Below are 19,479 nucleotides of genomic sequence, written 5' to 3'. Positions count from 1 at the left end.
AGTTTAAATCTAGATTAAAGACCCATCTCTTTAACCTGGTTTACACATAGCATACTAATATGCTTTTAATATCCAAATCCGTTAAAGGATTTTTAGGCTGCATTAATTAGATAAACCGGAACCGGAAACACTTCCTATAACACCCGATGTACTTGCTACATCATTAGAAGAATGGCATCTACGCTAATATTTGTCTGTTTCTCTCTTGTTCCGAGGTCACCGTGGCCACCAGATCCAGTCTGTGTCCAGATCAGAGGGTCACTGCAGTCACCCGGATCCAGTACATATCCAGACCAGATGCTGGATCAGCACCTAGAAAGGACTTCTACATCCCTGAAAGACAGCGGAGACCAGGACAACTAGAGCCCCAGATACAGATCCCCTGTGAAGACCTTGTCTCAGAGGAGCACCAGGACAAGACCACAGGAAACAGATGATTCTTCTGCACAATCTGACTTTGCTGCAGCCTGGAATTGAACTGCTGGTTTCGTCCGGTCAGAGGAGAACTGGCCCCCGACTGAGCCTGGTTTCTCCCAAGGTTTTTTTCTCCATTCTGTCACCGATGGAGTTTCGGTTCCTTGCCGCTGTCGCCTCTGGCTTGCTTAGTTGGGGTCACTTCATCTACAGCGATATCGTTGACTTGATTGCAAATAAATGCAAAGACACCATTTAAACTGAACAGAGATGACATCACTGAATTCAATGATGAACTGCCTTTAACTATCATTTTGCATTATTGACACTGTTTTCCTAATGAATGTTGTTCAGTTGCTTTGACGCAATGTATTTTGTTTAAAGCGCTATATAAATAAAGGTGACTTGACTTTACTTTAATTGTCCCATCTGTAAAGGCCAAACACAATCAATAAAAACACCATAATCACAGAAGACTTGAGCATTTCATTTAATTCATCGACATTAATTATTTAGGTGAGCCCACATTTTTATGTCCAGAGAGAGAGAGCATAAGTACCATATCTCATTGAAATTCAAACAGTTATTTTACAGACAAGTGCTTTTGGACTATACCCTAGAAAACATGTGAATGCGCCTGATGTCTCTGCCTGTACAGCTTATACACAAACATTAGAAAACTATTTCACCTAAAGGGTTCATTAATACAAAAAAAAACCTCAAAAACTAAATTGTTTAATTCTGTAAAAGTCTGTCGCTTGGCCAAAGTCTACCAAGTCATGCACATGGCATCTCGTGGGGAAAAGTGATATTTTATATCATAATGCATTATATCTGTTTTAAGGAACAAAAAGGCGCTTCACATTCTGTACTCTTGCTTTAAGTGCACAATCGTGATTGCTTGTTTTTCACATAAATCCTCTAAGTAGTAGTAAAAGCTAAAGTCACTTGTGAAATTTCTTGCTTGGATCCTTGGCGTGATCGAGCAGCAGCTGACAAGGTGTAAACTGGTTCCCAAAGACCTCCTCAAACCTTCTCATCTTCTCCACAAGTTTGTCTGCACCAAAGCTGTCCACAAACCTGAAGGGTCCTGCAATTAGATAATTAACACAATGATGGGACTGAATGCATATTATCCTTAAAATGTAAAAGAAAATTAGAATTTAAAAAAGTAAAGGAAAAAATCTAGATGTAAATCCAGACTTAAGATTCTCACCTCCAAGGCAGGGTGGAAAGCCGAGTCCGAACACGGCCCCAATGTCACCCTCCACTGGATTGGCAAGGATTCCTTCTTGCAAACACAGAACAGCCTCATTCACAAAACGGGACACCAACCTGTACTGAATATCAGAGTCTGAAGATCTGGGTGGAGAGAGAGAAGCAGTGATGTTTTAAAACAACTGCATTTTTCCTGAAAAAAAAATTTAATTGTTTTATGAATTGAGCCCAATAGAGTCTGAACAACTCACACTGCAGTGTTTGGCGTCAGCTTGTATGATTCCAAAATCTCCAGAGCTTCTGTGTTCACATCTCTGCGTTTAAGTCCTGGCTGGTAGATGTAGCAGCCCTTGCCTGATTTCCGGCCTAATAGTGAATTGAGAAGAAATAATTCATGACAATTATACTGAACATGTTAAGCCCAATAAAGAATAGAACCTAAAGGGGGATTTAAAGGAACACTCCACTATTTTTGAAACTCTCCTACAGTTAAACAGTTGAGTTTTACCGTTTTCGACTCCATTCTGCTGATCTCCGGGTCTGGTAGTAGCACTTTTAGCTTAGCTTATCATAGATCATTGAATGTGATTAGACCGTTAGCATCTCACTCAAAAATGACCTATATTTTTCCTAACTGAAACTTGACACTTCTGTAGTTACATTGTGTACTCAGACTGATATTACGCAGCGACTGAAAATAGTCCTATTTTCTACTATAGAAATTCTTAATAGACTATTTTCAGGCGCTGCATAATCTCACTGCGCCTACTGCTTTTATATAGGAAAAATACTGAAACTCTTTGGTCATTTTTGAGGGAGATGCTAATGGTCTAATCAGATTCAATGATCTATGCTAAGCTAAGCTAAAAGTGCTACTGCCAGACCCGGAGATCGGCTGAATGGATTAGAAAATGGTAAAACTCAACTCTTTAAATCTAGGGGAGTTGGAAAATGAGCCTGTTTCCAAAAAATAGTGAAGTTTTCCTTTAACTCCTGACAAGATTGGATGCAGTGCTACATGACTAAGAGAAAACAGAGAAAAGGGCTGTGGCAGAAACACGGTAGGAAAACTTCCAATGCCCAATATGCACCGAGTTTGAGACGACTATCCATGAGCAGGGATACAAAAATGCAATCTGTACTTTTCACACAAACCCTGGAGCTGTCAAAAAAAGAGAGTTTTGCTGACGAATCAAGAATAACCTGGTGCAGGTTACAGAGTTAGATTACACACTGTTCACTTACATAATACAATGCAACAATTTAAAGCTGGTTGAAAATCATTGTGCAGATGAAAACGACCATAAGGGACAGACTTACAGTCTTTACAACAGAATGCTCTGTATAAAGCAAGGTACCTGGGACATCTGGGACTATATATATATATATATATATATATATATTTAACAAACCTTATTAATTCATATTATACTATTATTCAAATGAATAATGATTATTTAACCCTAAATATTTTCAATACAATTCACCAAAAATCACAGTATAAAAAAATAGTAAATAAATAGTAACCATTGCAAATCAAAGCAGTTATTATATTATGACTTTGACAAATTATGACAAAAAGGCATTACAAAAATAAAACAAATAAATATGAGAAGATATTTTTTATTTAACAAATATTTTTCTAATATTTTAACATTTTATTTTAAGATTATTTTTACAAACTGTAAATACACTGTTTCCATTTTTTTGTTATCTTATGGTTGTGCTTTTGGAAATTGACCTTTGGAGATTGAGCTTGTATTCGCACACTCTTATCAAACTCTATCTACCATGAAAGGCTATGCATTAATCTGTACACACATGCTGAAGCATTCACATCGAAACCGAAGTATACTTTGGGCTTAGGCTAAAGAAAGTACCTTTAAATCCTTTCTCCACCATGGTCTTCAAAACCTCAACATTTCCCCCTCCAAACCTGGAGCCGAAGGCCTTGCCGAGGTCTTCAGCCACATGAGCTGCGACATCAATGCCCACTTCATCAGCCAAGGTTGCAGCACCCACAGGGAAGCCAAAGCCTGTGGTCAATCCATCCAGCTTCTTGGGGTCGACACCTTCCTGTATGGTGAAAATACAATGATCTGCATATCAGGCCTGTTACTATTAACAATGTCATCATAACCTGGTTTTTATATATGTAACACTCTTCAAACATATTGCAATAAATGAATAATTCAGAAGGAAATTCACAAACCTGCAATACACGCACTGCCTCAGCCAACATGGGAGCTAAACATCTGGTGGTGTAGAAACCTGGTCCGTCCTGAAGACAGACATTACAATTTGTTATTCCAAAACATTTGAATGGATCACAGATCTGTAAAATGTCTATCATGGATTGAGGGAAGAATATGTGATGCCTCACCCCAACGACGATGATGACTTTGCCTTGCTTCAAGCCGACCGCCACCGCTGAAGCCGTTGTGTCCTTGGAGGTTTTGTCAGTGGTGATGATCTCCAGCAGCTGCATCTTGTCGACTGGAGAGAAGTAGTGCATTCCAATGACCTGAAACAAAACGGTTTCAAGTCGTTCAAGATCATCTCAAACTCTCCCACATGATGGTCAAGAGCTCAATTTTCTAACCTTTTCAGGTCGCTTGCTGACAGCTGCGATATCTTTGATTGGTAAAGCTGATGTGTTGGTAGCAAATATACAATGTGGAGGGATCACCTACAATGACAAAATATGGTATCATTACAAATGTTGTGTTTAAGAGAATTTGACATTCTTTGGATATTAACTTACAGCTTCAACTTCTTTTAGGACTTTGTGTTTGATACTCAGGTCCTCAAAAACAGCTTCAATGATCATGTCAGCTTTATTAAAGCCACTGTAGTCAAGCTGTCCTGTCAGGTTGGACAGAAAACTGTCCCTTTCGAATGATGTTATGCTCTTCTTCTTAGTCTTGTCATTAAGCCTGAAAATCAAATCAAATAGAAAAATAGAAAAACAATGTGAGTAAATGATAACTAATTATATATGTAGTTCAATGTTAAATTCATTAGTTCAGTATACTTAATACTCACCCTTTATAGACTTGCTGCTCTCCACGACTGAGTCCCTCCAGTGTAGTGTCCTTAAGAATGGTGTGAAAGCCTTTATCTACAGACACTTGAGCAACACCAGCCCCCATCAGCCCTGCTCCCAAGACAGCAAGTGTTCTACAAGCAGAAAAACAAGAAAAATGTATAATTATTTTGCAAGCGATAATCGCAAATCATTAAGTAGCTGCATTATGAATTAATTCATGCAGTAACTGTCAAATTACCTTAAAGTTACATTTGTGACCATGGACCACAAAACCAGTCTTAAGTTTATTTTAATTTTTTGAAAGCGGAATAAATAAGCTTTCCATTGATGCATGGTTTATTAGGATCGGACAATATTTGGCCGAGATACAACTATTTAAAAATCTGAAATCTGAGGGTGCAAAAGTCCGAGAAAATCTCCTTTGAAGTTGTCCAAATGAATTCTAAGCAATGCATATTACTAATCAAAAATTACGTTTTGATATATTTACAGAAGAAATTGACTATGTAAATGTACTAAATATATTCATGGAACATGATCTTTACTCAATATCCTAATGATTTTTGGCATAAAAGAAAAATCGATCATTTTGACCCATACAATGTTTTTCAGGCTAAAATATACCCCAGCGACTTCAGACTGGTTTTGTGGTCCAGGGTCACAAATGATAACAGAGTAAGAAATACATACTTTACTTCCTTTTCAGGCGTTCCGAATCGATTCTTCTTGCACGTGACCTGACCGTGATAAAGGCCAATAAGTGCTTTAGACTCAGGGGTCATGGCTAATTTGCCAAAATGCTGAAATGGGAGATCAAGAGGGCATATTACATTTTAATACCACACACATAACATTGTCTTCCATTTAAACCAAAGCCTGCATTAACTAAATGTTATCATTAAATGAAAACATGCTTTCAGTTGTAAAGTACAAAATCCTCCTGCAAAAACCCCACCAGATTAGAAACACAGCTGAGGATTTGAGGAGTCAAATGAGAGATGTGTAATCAAGTGGAATAATTCATGGGATATTGCTCATTAAATCGAGTGGCACAACTTTACTGATAATAAAGACTGAACACTTTCACAGCACCTGTGACTCAACCAGGTATCCTGTAGTCGGACCCTGCTCTAAACCAGCCTTCACACACTGAAAGAGAAAACAAGCAGAACATAACACTATTTCTATCATGGTTAATCATAATACATCCCACTGAGCACAGATCAAAATATATCATACTTCAATTATTTTCAGTGGCGCAGGGTACAGTCCCTTGGTCTGTTTCATGACTTTGTTCTGAACTGTATTGTAGATCTGCTGTCTCACGAACGGGTAACTCATGACATAGTCTTGAACTTCTGCAAGGAAATAAGTGGATATAGAAGTTTCAGTGATAAAGCATAATTATGGTGTATGAAGACAACAGTCTTAATCTTGTAAAATCATATCTTGCATATCTTAATCTCAACTATGCAAAAGCCTAATTAACTTGCAGTTTCAGAATAATTTTAAACACATAATTGTGTAGTAATTCGACACTTACTCTGCATCATGCCCTTTTCTTTGGTAAGTGGGATTTGTTTTTTAGCAAGTCCTCTTGCAGCCTCCACAGCTACTTCCTCTAAGTATTCAATGGTCCTCTCCTCTGGACTCTTCAGTCCAGGCCCTGAACAGTTTTTTAAAGAAATTGATAGTTTTATTTTTTACATGATTGTAATATGTGATCCTGGACCACAAAACTTGTCTTAAGTCACTGGGGTATATTTTTAGCAATAGCCAAAAATACATTGTATGGGTCAAAATAATCGATTACTCTTTTAGGCCAAAAATCATTAGTATATTAAGTAAAGATCATGTTCCATGAAGATATTTTGTTAATTTCCTACTGTAAACATATAAAAACTAAATTTTTGGTCAGTAATCTGCATTGCTTAGACAACTTTAAAGGCCATTTTCTTTATTTATTCAGCTTTCATTTGATTTATTAATCTAAATTTCGAAAAAATTGAGACTTAAGGCTGATTTTGTGGTCCAGGGTCACATATATTTATCGAAAAAACAGGAAAGGAATCTACTTCAAATAAATGCTGTTCTTTTGAGCTTTCTAATCATCAAACAATCCTGAAAAAAAAAAAAAGAATCGTGGTTTCCACAAACATATTTTTACAAAAAATATCATCTTCAACACTGATAATAATAAGAAATATTTCTTGAACACCAAATCAGCTTATCAGAATGATTTCTGAAGGATCGTGTGACACTAAAGACTGAAAACTCCTCTATTTTAACAATGTTACCGTTTTACATACACACACAACTGCAATACGCAAAACTTGTTTTACCAAGAGTATCCACCAGCTGGTGAACCAGTCCCATTTTCTTGGCTTTATCTGGACGGATGCTCCTTCCTGTTAGTATCATATCAAAGGCACTGGGAAGACCAAGCTACATAAAATAAAGGAGTAAAAACAACCAGACTTGAGTTGTGAGGAATCAGTCAAGAGAATCATTCCTGAATGTACTGGTGGCGATGGTATATTACAGACCATTTTGGGCAGTCTCTGTGTTCCTCCAGCTCCAGGCAGAAGGCCGAGCATGACCTCAGGGCAGCCCAGAACTGTTTTCTTACTCTTGGTGGCTATTCTGTACTGACAGGCAATGGCAAACTACAAAAAAAAATAAAACACAAAATCAACACTGTATTTTCTATAAAAACTAAATCACATTATTTGGTTATTTGCCTCTAAGTTATCTAATTTATTTAAGGCATAACTCATAATAATCAACAAAAAAATAAAACATATTCAGAATATTAAAAAAAATTAGGTCTGATATTTGACTGTAATCCTGTGCTCACCCTGTGAGAGAAGAAAATCACTACGAATCCAGTACCTCTAAGCCTCCACCAAGGCATGATCCATTAATGGCAGCCACAATAGGCTTAGGAGACTTCTCAATCTTCTCAAACATCCTCTGGCCCTCTTGAGAAAGGCCTGTGACCTCCTCTGCCGTCGTACAGGCCTGAATCATGCTAAACACATGGTACAGTAAAAAAAAGAAATACATTATAAATGAACAGGCAAGATATCAGCAAGCAAAATATGGTAATGATCACCACTATCAACAGATTATGAATCCTGGTACTAACTTAAGGTCTGCCCCTGCGATGAAGCTGCCAGGTTTGGATGAGATGAGAACAACACTCTGGACAGCATTGTTTCCCCAAACCTCATCCATGACTTCTGTCATCTCCCTTTGCATCTGAACAGACAGCGTGTTGACCTGTACACCACAAATACACATTATGACACATTATGATATCATTTGAATGCATAAATGCATGGTTTTGAGGAGATAATTACCCGTGCATTGGGGTCATTCACACGGATCACGGCTACATCTCCCTTGATCTCATAGTTCACGTGTGTACGAGCTGAGGAAATATTAAAGAGACATGAAAATGAAAAAACTATTAATACATTCAATTTGAGATTATTAAAAACAGACAAAATAAATGTTATTCATTATTTAAATATTTGTGTTATTGAGGATGTGTGTGTGTGTGTGTGTGTGTATACATATATATATACACATTACAGACCAAAAGTTTGGAAACATTACTATTTTTAATGTTTTTGAAAGATGTTTCTTCTGCTCATCAAGCCTGCATTTATTTGATCAAAAATACAGAAAAAACTGTAATATTGTGAAATATTATTACAACTTAAAATAATAGTTTTCTATTTGAATATACTTAAAAAAATTATTTATTCCTGTGATGCAAAGCTGAATTTTCAGCATCATTACTCCAGTCTTCAGTGTCACATGTAACATCCAGTCTATCACATGATCATTTAGAAATCATTCTAATATTCTGATTTATTATGAGTGTTGGAAACAGTTCTGCTGTCTAATATATTTGATGAATAAAAGGTTAAAAAGAACTGCATTTACTCAAAATAAAAAAGAAATTCTAATAATATATTTTCTTTACTATCACTTTTTATCAATTTAACACATCCTTGCTGAATAAAAGTATTGATTTTATTAAAAGAAAAAGAAGAAAAAAATTACTGACCCCAAATTACTGACCAGTGTATGTTGTTATTACAAAATTTATATTTTAAAAACATAGCTTTTTTTTTTTTTTTTTTACTTTTTATTCATCAAAGTATCCTAAAAAAGTATCACATGTTCTGAAAAAATATTAAGCAGCAGAACTGTTTCCAACTTTGATAATGAATCATCATATTAGAATAATTTCGAAAGGATCATGTGATAATGATCCTAAAAATTCAGCTTTGCATCACAGAAATAAATGATAATTAAAAGTATAATAAATTTAAAAACAATTTTTTAAAATTGTAATAATATATCACAATATTATATTTTTTTCTGTATTTTTGATCAAATAAATGCAGGCTTGATGAGCAGAAGAAACTTCTTTCAAAAAAATTAAAAATAGTAATGTTTTCAAACTTTTGGTCTGTACTGTATATATATGTGTGTGTGTGTGTGTGTGTGTGTGTGGATCAAAGACAAAAAGGCGTCAAAACTTTAAAAGTTAAATACAGCTTAAATTTTTTTTTTCATACATTAGAATGTGTCCTGTTTATTGTTTTAATGACTCATAATGACTCAAAAAAAATTATCATGGCTAAAAACAAAAATGTTATTTAGTGTAACAATTTGTACACCAAAAGAAATCGTCATGCATATTTAGAATCATTAGACGGCATTCAAATACTCACAGTGCTGCCCTAAAATACTAATTAACTGACAACATAAATCTTTATCAATCTTTGCCACTATCCTTCAAACCACTAGGTATAAATTTGTCAGCAAGAAGTTTATATATAATATAATTACAGAATGCAATTCAATACGATCACTTATTTTAAGTACAGGTCAATAATATGTTGACAATTTATTTTCACAAACGTTATTTGAAACATTTAAGTAGATACATTTAATATTTAGTATTCATTGCTTGTATATAAAATCACTTTTATAAATGAAATTTGATGCGATCACCAAAACAGGACATCTCCTCTTTGATCCATATATATACACATATATATATATATATATATATATATATATATATATATATATATATATATATATATATATATATATATATATATATATATACACATATATACACATATATATATATATACATATATGTATATATACACATATATATATATATACATATATGTATATATATATATATATATACATATATACATATGTATATATATATATATATATACATATATACATATATACATATATATGTATATATATATATATATATACATATATATATATATATACATATATATATATATACATATATATACATATATATATATATATATACATATATATATATATATAAATGTTTATATAGACACACACGTTCCTTTTATTTTATATATATATATATAATGATTTTACCCATAAGACAAGCAGCAACTCTAAATGTCCTTCTGGTGATACCTTGATTGGACGAAAAAAATAAAAACAAGAAGTTAATATTGATGAATATGTGAAGATAAAATCATGGATCATGGGAGGGTCTCTCTCAGAAGATATAATACCTAAAATAAAAGAGCTCTAACCAGTGAGGATCATGCCAGGATACGTGTAAAGCCAGTGGTGATGAACTACACACAGAAGAATGAAGACAGGCCTGTAGAGGACATTACTCCAGGAGTCACAGACGAACTTTAACCTAGTTTCCCCTTAACCTACACTACAACCACAATGATCATGTCTTACACCTCCCAGTGATGCTGGACACATTATGAACTCAATACAGTCTCTCTGCAAACAAACCTGCCTTATTAGTCAGAATTTAACAACAATTCTTATATTTATTAGTAACAATCATCCAACCAACCCCGATTAAATTAGTTTTCAACGGCAGAGGGAACAATTCTGCAGTCAGCGAATATTAAACACGTTTATACATAGTTATACATTTTATATTTATACATTTTGTCATGCATTAACAGATAATGAGGCAGTGTTAGCAAACTGAATGGGAACAGCATGCCAGTCAGTGCGCGAACTAACTCTAACTTACTGTCAATAAAACGGCGTTTATAAACGCTTTCGTTTCGTTGCATACACCGTAACGTTATTGCAGTATACGTTACCATTAATCTTATACAGTCACAATTAAACATTCAACTCTAGACCTTGAGTTAATTAGCAGTTGAGCTAAGCTACTTACAGTGCAGTATGACTGAGGTGACTCTCCAAAGGCGATTATTTACGCAAGTGTCAAAGCGAAAAACAATAAGGATGTAGAGGATTTAAAAAACAAACAATAAAAAATAATTGTGGATGTGTGAAGTACCTGCAAACAGGGTATATCTTCTGTTTGTGAGTCTGGAGAGGGAACCGAGGGCTCGTACGCCGGCCATGTTTGGAGGTCAATGTGTGTAATGACGGAAGACTGAGGAGGAAACATGATTTACACCACACTCACAGAGACCATCATTGCTCATTGTTATGACATATAATTGATAAATAAAATACATGTTTTCAAAATCCTGAAACCTAAAAAAAAATACCTGTAGGTTTACATGGAAATGGATGTCTCTGTTTTCAATGCTCTCAGACTCTTTTGGACCTCTGTATGTTGTGTTGTTGTTCATTTTAAACCTAAAAATAAACAGAAGATTTAAAAGAAATTAATAGAGTTAATAACATTTAGGCTACTTAAATTATATATTTCTATAAGAACAAGAGGTGAGGCAAATGGAGAAATATAGTTTATATAGATTATTATATATCTATATTATTAATGTAGCTCGTTAAAGCAAAACAGGGACATACTAACACATTTTGAACTTTTCATTCAAACTTTTTACTCAGTTGGTTATGCTGAAAATATAACTATGCATCAAATTAAAAAAAAAAAAAAACGCGACAGAGGCATTTTGGTGCCCAGTTTATATATCTACATTACATATGACATATTGTGCATGGTGCATTTATGATCATTTAATGCATATGTAGTTTTAGTATCATTATTAGCATTTAGATTTTTTATGTTATATTTTCATTTTCTATTCTTATTTTTTTATGTTTTCATGTATAATTTTAGTTACAGTTTTAGTAATTTATTTAGTAAGTTATTTTTATTTCTTTTTGTCTAATTATTTTATTATTTTTATTTCAGGTTTAGTTTTACTTAAGTACATAAAGTGAAACTAAATTAAAACTAAAAAATCTTGACTTGGCCACTTGCTGTAATAGAAAAAAAAGTTAAATTGTTGTTGTACTTGTTTAGTATTTTATTTTAGTTCATGTTTATTTTACTTCAAGCAAATGTTTTTTATGGATTTAGTTATCTTTAGTCAACTATAATAATCCTGATACGTGCAACTGCAATCAGCTGCAATAGCTTGAAAGCCTGCAATGAAATGTTTATCCACAAGATGGCAAACACGCAATCAAAAATATCTCTGTAAGACTCAATCTATGGTATTGTAGGCCATTAATAATTGCACTAACTTTATATAGTCTGCATTTATTTCCCCCACTTATTGTCACTTTGCTATATGATTCTTAAAGGGATAGCTCACCCAAAGGAAAACTCATCATTTTCTTCCCATCGAAGCCATCCTTTATGTGCGGCCTTTGACTTTCTTTGACATAAACAAAGATTTTTAGTAAATATTTTGACTCTGTAGGTCCATACAATTTAAGCCAATAATGACCTAAATTTGTAGTTTCATGTAAAAGCACCATAAAAGTAATCCATATGATTTCTGTGATATAATAAATGCCTTCTAAAGCGATAATCAGTTTTAGCTGGGATCAAACCCATTTTATTTATTGATTTATTTTAGCCTAAGATCTCTTTGGTTATTAAGATTGCAAGTTTGGGATTAGAGCTGTTACGTTGCCAATAACTCAAAATTACCAAAATATTACTAATTTATTATATGAATAGAACGTACTTGGGAACGTTAGGATATTGTTGTGAGTTGTTAGCTTGATTGTAATTTGTACTTTTGCAACATAGCAGTTTCATTGCCAGTTAAGCCCCACTCACACCAAAGACAATCACTATAAAGATAACTATAATAATGTCCACACTAACACAACAACAACATTCTGTTTATTATGAGCACACGCTGCAGTTGTGTCATCCTCCTCAAGCTCTGGATGGATTCTGATTGGCTGGATTCTGATCATTAATTTGAGGGGTTTTAATGATATCATTCCACTGTGCCATGGCTGGGTTAGTATTGGTGTGGATTCAACAATTCTTTTAAATCTACAAAATATTTTTATAACTATACTGTATTATTATAGTTATCGCCCTTGCTGTGAATGATCCTCTAGTAACCAAATGACCAAAATGTATGAATAAATTATGTAGCTGCCATGTCATCTGTAAACTGTAATTATGACTGAATTATAACCATTCTCCATTGTTGTGAAACAGGGCCCTATACACTGCTTTACTGATTGCATCACACTGCCCTTATTAAGTGCTCCCCACCATTATCCCAATACTGTTGTTTCATAACAAACACCCCCTCCACATGCAAGAGTAGAAATTAGTGATGCGCGGGTCATCTCATAACCCACGGGTCGGGGTGGGGCGGGTTAAGAAATTGGCACTTTATTGCGGGGTGAGTCAATAATCATGTATATTTTAATAATAATCTCTAGCATATTTTAAAGGAATACTTTGCCTAAAAATTTGCTGAAAACTTGCCCATCCTCAAGCCATCCAAGATGTATTTGAGTTTGTTTTATTATCAGAACAGATTTGGAGAATGTAGCATTACACATCAGCTCACCAGTGGATCATTTGCAGTGAATGGGTGCCGTCAGAATGAGAGTCCAAACAGATAATGAAAACATCACAGTAATCCACAGGTTATCCAGACAACTCAAGTTCATCAGTTAACATCCTGTGACATGAAACGCTGTATGTATGTACGAAAGAAATCCATCATTAAGGCATTTTAACTTAAAAAAATACCAGTTCATAATCCATAACACTTCCTCCAGTGAAAACATCCATCATAAACATAATGTTTATTACAGTTTAGACTGTTTAGAACAGTTCGCTCAAATTAAGACGCGATTATTTTTTCACTGGAGAAAGTATGGGTATATTAGCAGGTGTTTTAACTCTCATTGTGACGGCACCCATTCACTGCAGAGAAACCATTAGTGAGCAAGTGATGTAATGCTAAAATTCTCCAAATCAGTGCCAATGAAGAAACAAACTCATGTACATATTGGATGGCCTGAGGGTGAACTATTTAAAATGTGAATCAAACAGTATGTAAAACAGTTAAAAAAGAAATGCTTGTTTGAAAATATTATAAATATTTTCAATAAAAAACATTATATATATTTCATTTATATACATTTTACAATGCCAAAATTTTTCCCACTGTTGAACATGTATATCTGCAAGGGTTGGCAAAAGTGTGTGATAGTTTTGTCTTCATCTGCCTTTGGTTTTTCAAACTCTCTGCGATTTGTCTTGTGAAGATGAGACTGACCAAACTTGAGACTTTGCATCCGGACCGGCGAACTTGTCCACAGGGTCTGTGGGGGAACACGCAATCCCACGCGTCCCCATGGCCGAATATCACTGAATGCTGGAGTCACATGCTCAGTGACAACACATTCTGAAGCCGTTCAAATAGTGTAATAAATCATAACAATCAGGGCAAATGGATGGAAATTACTCCAAGGTGTGCACAGATTAGTTACACACTGGTAATAAAGAAAGATTATCATAACCTAACCCTACACAAGTAGGGAGTCACATTAGTATTATAACCAGGCCTGAAAGTGCAGTATTGTCCAGTAATTTTAGCCTAATCATGTTCTTTCGAAATAACTAGACTAGGCTATACTTTATTTGTGGACCTAAAATGCTGTGAACCCCAAATAGATAAGATAGATAGATAGATAGATAGATAGATAGATAGATAGATAGATAGATAGATAGATAGATAGATAGATAGATAGATAGATTACATAACCTAATTTTTGACCATAATAAACTGATTTAGCCATATACCAGGTGTGTGCTCTATTACTTTTAACTTAACTTAATCAGCAGTAATATCATTGAATCATACACACCGAGTGCGTCAGCACCCCACGCAGAGAAAACCTGCCAGTCCACCTATCAGCAGCAGGCCTCTTGTGAGCGCGCGCTATTGTCTGAGGAGGAGCAGGGCGTGTGCCGCTGGAGCAGAAGATGCGAGAGAATCGCTGCGTGGAGCGGAATATAGTGTTGGCGTTGGATCAAGATGTTCTGCCCTTCTGTTTTCATACGATGGAAATATATTTGCCGCATTCAAATGCGTATGTGTAGGCTGCATGTGAATGTGCGTATTTAATTTCATCCTTTCTCGCATTCATATATAGCATAGCGGAATATTAAAGACGTAAAGGCTTTTTCATAAAAATGATGAAGAAAAATAGCTTATTGCGACCGCGATCCATGTCGATTGGCAAGAAATCAGAGGCGGTGAAGGTGGTGGTGCGTTGCCGCCCTTTAAACAAGAAAGAAGAGGCAACGAATCAAGAAAGAATTGTTGAAGTAGATGTCAGACTGGGACAGGTGAGCGTGCGTAATCCCAAATCATCCGGAGGCCTCTTAAAATCATTCACGTTTGACGCGGTCTATGACATGAGTTCGCAACAAAAGGAGCTTTATGACTATGCATGCAAACCTCTTATTGACTCTGTTTTGCTCGGGTTCAACGGAACTATATTTGCTTATGGGCAAACTGGGACTGGCAAAACATATACAATGGAAGGTGTGCCCACAGACCCCGAGAGGAGGGGAGTCATCCCAAATTCATTTCAGCACATTTTCACTCACATATCCAGGTCTCAGAACCAACAGTATCTCGTGAGGGTGTCTTACATTGAAATATATCAAGAAGAGATACGAGACCTCCTCTGCAAGGACAACAATAAAAAACTGGAGCTCAAGGAAAATCCCGAGTTGGGTGTCTATGTGAGAGGTCTCTCATCTGTGGTCACGAAGAACATAAAAGAGATTGAGCATGTCATGAACTTGGGGAACCAATCGAGATCTGTCGGATTCACCAAAATGAATGAGCGTAGCTCGAGATCTCATGCGATATTTGTCATTACTATTGAATGCAGCGAAATGGGAATTGATGGCGAGGACCACATTCGTGTTGGAAAGTTAAACATGGTGGATCTGGCCGGCAGTGAGCGGCAAAGCAAGACTGGCGTCCAGGGTCAGAGGTTTAAAGAGGCTACTAAGATAAACTTGTCTCTTTCTGCTCTTGGAAATGTTATCTCGGCTTTAGTAGATGGGAAGAGTACCCATGTTCCCTATCGGGATTCCAAACTCACCCGGCTGTTACAGGACTCTCTCGGAGGAAACTCTAAAACTGTTATGGTGGCCACCATTGGACCCGTTGCGTGCCACTACGATGAGACGCTCACCACACTGAGGTACAGCAACAGAGCAAAGAACATCAGGAACAAGCCAAAGATCAACGAGGACCCCAAAGACGCCCTGCTTCGTGAGTTTCAAGAGGAAATAGCCTGCTTGAAGGCACAGCTTGAGGAACGAGGGATGCTGGCAAAAGAAAGGAGGAGACGGAGTAGAAACAGTATGAGGTTGAAGAGGAGTATGAGTAGCGGTGAGGTGGAAACTCGGAGAGATGGAGAGGTGGGGGTTGTTGAGACCGTTCAGGAGGAGAGTGTGGAGGACTATTGGTGGAAGCAGCAGATGGCCAAGACCTCTGCCAATTACAAGCCCGATATTAGCAGGAAACTTGGCACCGTAGATGAGAAAGCAAAGACTGTGGATGAGTTGCTGAAGGAGCAACAAGCTATGGAAATTATGATTGAAAAATACAAGGTTGGTTCCTCCCACAGTCTTTTTCGTAATGCATATTATTCACTATATCATTCATAAATCACATCTTATACTTTTTTGTTTTTGTAGGCCATGGAAAGTAAACTTCTTGTTGGAGGGAAAAACATTATTGACCACACCAATGAACAGCAGAAAATGCTGGAACTGAAGAGACAGGAGATTGCTGAGCAGGTGACTGTAGTACAAAAGTAGCCATATGCATAGTAATTATAATATATAGCAACATAACAACAACACTTTAAGAATCAGAATCTCATATGTGTGTGTGTGTATGATTAAACCTTCTAGGATAGAATGGAACGAGAGATGCAGCAGCTGATGTTTGAACAAGATGAAGAGACGATTGAACTGAAAGAGACGTTCACCACTTTACAGCAAGAGGTGGAATTTAAGACCAAGAAACTTAAAAAGGTACATAAGATCACACACACACACGCACACATATATATATATATATATATATATATATATATACTGGTTTCTATTTTTTACCCTAAGCCTACCTCTAAATTCTGTATAATTCTGTATGATTTATAAATTAAATTAAATTTATGCATTTAGCAGACGCTTTTATCCAAAGCGACTTACAGTGCATTCAGGCTATCAACAATGCACGCCAAATCAAACCCCCAACCTTGCACTTGATAGCGCAATTCTCTACCAATTGAGCTACAGGAACACAATTATAAGCTTGTTTCCTCATGGGGACCAGAAAAAATATCCCCACAAGGTCAAAATTGATTGGTATTATTATACAGAACCCACTAAGGGATCCAAGGCCACAGTAAGTCTTAAAAGTATTTAAATGTAGTATTTAAAATTAGTTTAAATGTACAAATCACCTTAGGAGGACAGGGGGTTCTTTGAATGTTGTCTTAGACAAAGAAGGGCCTTGAGTCAAAAAGGTCGAGAGCTAAACTGTATATTTGACATTTCCAACACTGTGCTACTGAACAGTTGTTTAATATTGTTTAGTCTTATTTTCACCTCTCTCAACACGGCATTGGTTGTTCATCTCAGTTTTACAGTAAGCTGCAGCTGGTGAGGTCTGAGATTGGAGATATCATCAATGAACATGTCACAATGAGGCAGGAACTGGAGCAGACAATGAATGAGCTGACAAGAGAGATGAAATTCAAGTATGTTCCGCCTGTCCTTGCAGTTTTTATTCTGAAATACGCTAAAAAAAGACAATACTCCTGTACATGCCCATGATGGTTTTGGTTTTGTCACTTGTCCCTTTGTATTTTTACCAGAAACCTGATCATTGAGAACTTCATTCCTCCAGAGGAAAAGAATAAGATCATAAATCGTCTCCACTTTGACAGCGAGGAAGACCAGTGGAAAGTCTTACCTCTTCTCCCTTCAGAAAAGTATGTAAAAGAACAACTCTGTTCAAAACATTACAGGACCAGGAGGATGATGCTCTTATCTGATGATATGGTATTTTTTTTCTCATTTTTCAGTAACTCCCCTCTCGTCCGACGAAGGCCAACTTCTGTAATAGGATGCAAGAGACCAGTTAGTCAGTATGTTCAAGCTGCTGTGGCAACCGGGTCTCCTTCTAGATACAGGGTTGGTATTGTTAAATCATTATTGATTAAAACATTAAAAATATTACTGTTTTTTAACATTTTCAATGAATTTAGCAACAACAAAAAATACATTACCATTGTCAAAAGTCAGGTTTTCTTTTTTTTTTTTACTGTGCTCTGTATATTCTTTTGAAGTTTTAAAAAAATATTTTGTTATCCAAGGCTGAGAACATCATGCTTCTGGAACTGGACATTTCTCCACCCACCATGGTGCCCTTGGATCTTCAGAGGTCAGATATAAGGACCCAGGACTTGATACATGACTTTGTCCTTTATAGAAAGAGGAGGACCGCATCCCGGGTCATGAAAGCCAGATCCTGGTTAGTATCCTGCACATCATCCATTATTCATCTGCTACCCAGAAAGCTGCAATGAATTGTCCGCATTTAAACCTTGCTCTTTTCTTCCTCCTCAAGGTACCAAGGGCCAGGTCAATCTGCTTCTTCATCAGCCAGCTCTATGGCCTCTGGGCCCCAGTGCCTATCCTCGGCAATGGGGGCTTGTGCGGCAGCCTTCCAGCCATGAGCCAGTACAGTGTGTTACGCCTGCAAGCATAGAAAGCACTTAATTATTCTTTGCACTATTTTCATAAGCTTTAAACAATGCCATTTGTCTTTTTCATCATTTTGACTTTTTAGCATCCAAGCTTAGTCATTTTAAGCACAATTGTCTCATGTATACTTGAAAAAGCTAGTGTATTCTGTTTAAGCTTGTGTTGTCATTCTTGGACAGCCACGCAAACAATAAATGGATCATAAGAAAACAATCTCTCAATATTTACCACATAACGAGTTTAGATTACATGTAGCTGAGGTTTATTCACATGAAGGCTTGTAGAAACAAGTAGAAATGTTGTTCCTGTGGCTCAGTGGTAGAGTATTGCATTAGCAGTGTAAAAGGTTGTGGGTTTGATTCCCAGGGAACACACATACTCGTAAAAAAAAATGTATAGCCTGAATGCACTGTAAGTCACTTTGGATAAAATTGTCTGCTAAATGTGTAAATGTAAGAAATACAATCCTGAATGGTACAATTTGAATGTCAAACCTTGACTTCATTGAAACAGCCACTTTAGTTTCAGAGATCTGGGAGGTTGATCACAAATTTGGATTGGGTCAAGCATTAATTTCATGCACATACATATACTAATATATTATAAGGTAAACATGAAATCAAAACTGTCCTTATTTATTTTCCTGATGCATGTTATGCCACACAAAATAGCTCAGCTGTGCCATCTTTAAAAATCCAGAATAATAACTTTATAATAA

The 19,479-nt window shown here is 35.9% G+C and overlaps 2 protein-coding genes across 2 annotated transcripts; one reads left to right on the top strand and one right to left on the bottom strand.

Annotated features, from left to right (window-relative positions):
- Window positions 1-880: 880 nt before the first annotated feature.
- LOC132111694 (trifunctional enzyme subunit alpha, mitochondrial-like) lies at window positions 881-11,190 on the bottom strand. The gene is made up of 20 exons (XM_059519245.1): window positions 11,055-11,190; window positions 10,148-10,189; window positions 8,044-8,114; window positions 7,830-7,963; window positions 7,574-7,712; window positions 7,228-7,347; window positions 7,024-7,126; window positions 6,225-6,347; window positions 5,921-6,039; window positions 5,774-5,830; window positions 5,372-5,481; window positions 4,678-4,812; window positions 4,397-4,568; window positions 4,235-4,321; window positions 4,016-4,156; window positions 3,845-3,913; window positions 3,513-3,708; window positions 1,884-1,998; window positions 1,631-1,776; window positions 881-1,504 (listed from the first exon to the last, which is right to left on the bottom strand). The coding sequence occupies exons 1-20, from the start codon at window positions 11,119-11,121 to the stop codon at window positions 1,359-1,361; spliced, it is 2,292 nt and encodes a 763-aa protein (XP_059375228.1). The 5' UTR covers window positions 11,122-11,190; the 3' UTR covers window positions 881-1,358.
- A 3,697-nt stretch (window positions 11,191-14,887) lies between these two features.
- LOC132111693 (kinesin-like protein KIF3B) lies at window positions 14,888-19,237 on the top strand. Its single transcript, XM_059519244.1, has 8 exons — window positions 14,888-16,595; window positions 16,683-16,784; window positions 16,902-17,024; window positions 17,634-17,752; window positions 17,870-17,986; window positions 18,080-18,188; window positions 18,371-18,528; window positions 18,625-19,237. Exons 1-8 carry the CDS (start codon window positions 15,156-15,158, stop codon window positions 18,731-18,733), a joined length of 2,277 nt encoding a protein of 758 aa, XP_059375227.1. The 5' UTR covers window positions 14,888-15,155; the 3' UTR covers window positions 18,734-19,237.
- Window positions 19,238-19,479: the final 242 nt, after the last annotated feature.

The sequence above is a fragment of the Carassius carassius genome, chromosome 31 (assembly GCF_963082965.1).
Source record: "Carassius carassius chromosome 31, fCarCar2.1, whole genome shotgun sequence".
Lineage (NCBI taxonomy): Eukaryota > Metazoa > Chordata > Actinopteri > Cypriniformes > Cyprinidae > Carassius > Carassius carassius.
This window is presented reverse-complemented; position numbering and strand designations above follow the sequence as displayed.